General features: G+C 42.3%; 1 protein-coding gene across 1 annotated transcript; it reads left to right on the forward strand.

Annotated features, from left to right (window-relative positions):
- Positions 1–170: 170 nt before the first annotated feature.
- On the forward strand, positions 171–1,605 carry LOC143000985 (actin-binding Rho-activating protein). The gene is made up of 2 exons (XM_076150512.1): positions 171–258; positions 511–1,605. Exon 2 carries the CDS (start codon positions 516–518, stop codon positions 1,056–1,058), a length of 543 nt encoding a protein of 180 aa, XP_076006627.1. The 5' UTR covers positions 171–258; positions 511–515; the 3' UTR covers positions 1,059–1,605.
- The last annotated feature ends 2,206 nt before the right edge of the window (positions 1,606–3,811 follow it).

The raw sequence follows: 3,811 nt of genomic DNA on the forward strand, positions 1-3,811 counted from the left end.
ATAAAATAAAGACAGGCGTCATAAAGTATTTCTCCGGAGGCGTGTCGTCCCACTCAGCGATTGGCTCATCATATCATCCCTGAGCGTTCATTGGATGACACAGACGTCAATCAAAAAGGTTTAGCCGTGCCGTGTCCTCCCTTCTGCTCATGTCAGCAGTGCTGCATTGGAGTTACACTGCATCGTTTCACTGTAACAAGGGGAGGATTTACAGAGAGAAACAACCTTAAAAACTTTACAGCAGGTGACGTGACAAATGTAAGTTGTTTGACGTCCCAATTTATTACAAAAGAAGCATATAATGCAACTTGTAAAAGCTCTTATATACTCCTTTTAATGCTTAAATTAATCATTACAGCTGAGCTCTGATTATCGGATTATTATTTATAAGATTACTGGTTTAAATGTGACAACACGTTTTTAATAATAATAATTGCTACATCAGCTAGTGAACAATAGTCATTACCTGTATGTAGAATTTACCAAGATCTGGAAGTTTCTCTTCAACAGAGCCTATGATGGGGACAAACAATCAGACCACCATCATCAAGGAAACAGGAAACAACAAGCAATCTCCACAGCTCAGCGATGACACCGGGCTTTCCATTGGCTCTGTTAAAGACTTAAAGGAAAACTGGCAGAAGTGGACCCATGAGCACCGGGAGTACCAGGAGCACAACCCCTTCAGTCACAACACAAGGCCCACAGCAGCGGTCCCTCAGAAGGGGCAGGACACCTATGGGAGGCCTCTGGTGGGCTCTATGACAGAGCTGCGGGGGAAGGACGCTCACAGCAACATCAGCCGGGAGGTTCGACAGCTCTGCGAAGTGATAAGGGACATCGGAGAGCCGAGGGACAAAGACGGAGCTGGAGACGGTGCTGATGATGATGGGAAAGTGATGTCAGTGCACTTTGGGAAGCTGTTTGAGCATTATGTGACTATCTCCAATAAGGTGGTGGGGATTCTTCTGAGAGCGAGGAAGCAGGGGCTGGTTGACTTTCAGGGGGAGATGCTCTGGCAGGGACGGGATGATCATGTAGTCATTACTCTGTTGTAATAACAAGAATTGTGGCGTAATGAGTGTAATATTCAGGCGTAACAACATCCCACACATGATATGCATAGTGTTTAGGGGTATTATGAGTAATGCTAAGTGTTGTTCAATATAATAAGGTCACATCTTTGCAGCAGTGGTGGAGGACATGTTTACATTACTTTGTCCCCGTAGGAGTTTGGATTCAGTCAGTGTGAAGTCAGGCAAAGTGTATTTAGAACCAGCAGGATGAATGAACAGAGAATGGTATGAGCCTTAACTGAATGTTTCTTACAAAGGCACTTTAGTGAAGGGGAAAGTGAGAGGCTGAAATCGAAGTGATTAATGACACTCAAACAAAGGCAAAGAGAACATGATGCTTCCTGTGTCAAGTGATATGCTGCTACAGGATGAACCTGATCTGACTCCCCGGCCTGGATGCTTCTCTAGGAGGTAAACCTTAACCATGCTCACACACACACAGGTGCTAGAAAGTGCAATAACTACAATTCTCTTCTACAGGTGTGACAAATGCATTGTAAAGAACTATGCAGTGACTGAGATGCCATATGTGCTGCTTCTCATTGAAAATAAACTCAAGGACAAAGCAGCCTTTCCTACCCTGAGCTGATCATTAATATGTATCATTTATAGCACTGATTAATTAGCAAGGAGTCAAGGTGGTATTAAGCGTTATGTTTATGCTTGAAAAATAAAGCATCACCCACTTGAGTTGTTTCTACCTGCTCCTTCAAATGGAAGCACTCAAGCAGCAGCAGCATCAATTAGCAGTAATTATATGCAATTATTAGGAGCACGCAACAACTTTGATAGGCTGCATGCCCCAAATATGACATCACTGAAGTGGCTTGACTTCAACATACTTCATTATATCAAACATCATTTCATGCCGAATACATTTTTGTTCAGATATATACAATGAACACAAATGCACGTTGATATTCACCAAAGGTTCATTGATTCACCTGGAGAACTTGATTTACAAGTGACTCCTGTGGTTGAGACGTCGGCCAAGGAATGTTAAATAGAACCGGATGTTCAAACAACAAGGACAGAGGACAAGACAGTGGAAGTGGAGGGAAAGAAGCTGTCCTCACTTCAGGGCTGCTATTGACAAATAGTATAATTCTGTACATTTGAAGACATTGTTGATTGCTCTTAACATTGCATTGGGTATCAAGTATCAAATGCCCACATCTTGGATAAGGAAGGAGCTAGAGTTCCACACACAGCCTCCAGAGGGCACAAAGATGCATGGTTGGTTTGATTTGGTTGTTTTTAACTTTGTGCTTGTAAGGTATTCATCTGACAGGAAGCAGCATCCTGCCCTATTCAGCAAGATGCATCCTGTGTGCGCAGGCTGCAGTGTAGGAATCTGAACACTGGGGGTCACTAACAGCACACAATGAATCAAACTGCCTCAATTTCAAAGTCAATACTTCAGGCATTGAGATACATTTTCTTGTAACTGTGTCAAGATTTGGTCAAAGACTGAAGAGTCTGGTGACAAATCACAGTACAGCAATATTATTGATAATAACTGATTTGTGTGCGACTAAATCAAAACCATTCTGAAATCACAGACAATGGGACAAATCTGAACTTTTATCTCAGGATGTTGTAAATAATCAATCAATAAGAATGACTGACCTTAAAGATGCTGCTGATGCCACGTTAAGCTATGGGAGCTCAGGGACTTGATATGAATCTCTCTGGTTCCTGGACTGTAGATCTCTTAAAAGTACATATATGTCGTGCAATGAAGCAGTTTTCTTGTAATTAATTAATTTACAGGGTGTCACTCAGCTAAAATACACTTAACACAGACCTTATTTATGTGCAGGTGTTCAGTAATTCTGTCAAGTGTTAGCATGCATTGATGACATGCAATCGCTGTGACGAGGGCTTCAAGCTTATGTGGTATTAGTGTGTACATGTTTGCCTGAGCCAGTGTGCACAATGTATTGTGGGTAATGTGTGATGTTTTATGGTGCTACCGTGTGCTGAGTTAACCTTCACCTCTGGTAGATTCATAGACATTAATGAGCATTGCAGTCCCTTATTATGCAGTTTCCCACAGCTGTCAAATGCAGAGGGGAGGTGTCTTTCATTAACTGAGATCAAATCACAACCCATAATTCAACATCATGTCCCCGAGCAAAAAGTGACCCCCGTTTTGAAAACACATTTCAGAAAGATTTGCTCTTTTGTTGGTGGAAGCTTGACAACCTGTTTTAATGTCCCAGCTGCATGACTTGCATGTCACAGCGAGTGGGGACACAAGGATGTGTAAAGCGATGGTTTTGGACGTTGCCCTTTTCCTGATTCCACACCCACCTCCTCTTCACCAGCTCGCGACATGTTCTGAAGCAGCGCTGCTTTGCACCCGTCAGTGTGCATCACCGGCAACGACGGGCTGAATATGACACCGCGGGATCCACAGTGACAGTGGAGACCGATGGCTGACATCTAACACGGAGTGAAAACAAGATGACATCAAATCCCAAAGCCAACAACCCCAAAGCCAACAATCTACTTCTACTCATGCTGTCTGTTGTTTAAGAAGGGTCAGTATGAAAAAAAAGACCAATATTGTAGAATATTCAGCTCATAAATAAGATTTATTTTGTTTTTGGTAAACCCAACACTACCATTTTACAACTTCATAATTGTGTAACTCAACAGATTTCCTGAAAACAAATATTTGTGTCATGAAGAAAAACCTGCACTCCTTAAGCACCATACATTATGATTCC

Source organism: Genypterus blacodes, unplaced genomic scaffold, assembly GCF_046128005.1.
Source record: "Genypterus blacodes isolate CSIRO-AG114 ecotype Tasmania unplaced genomic scaffold, CSIRO-AGI_Gbla_v1 ptg000052l_1, whole genome shotgun sequence".
NCBI classification, from domain to species: Eukaryota; Metazoa; Chordata; class Actinopteri; order Ophidiiformes; family Ophidiidae; genus Genypterus; species Genypterus blacodes.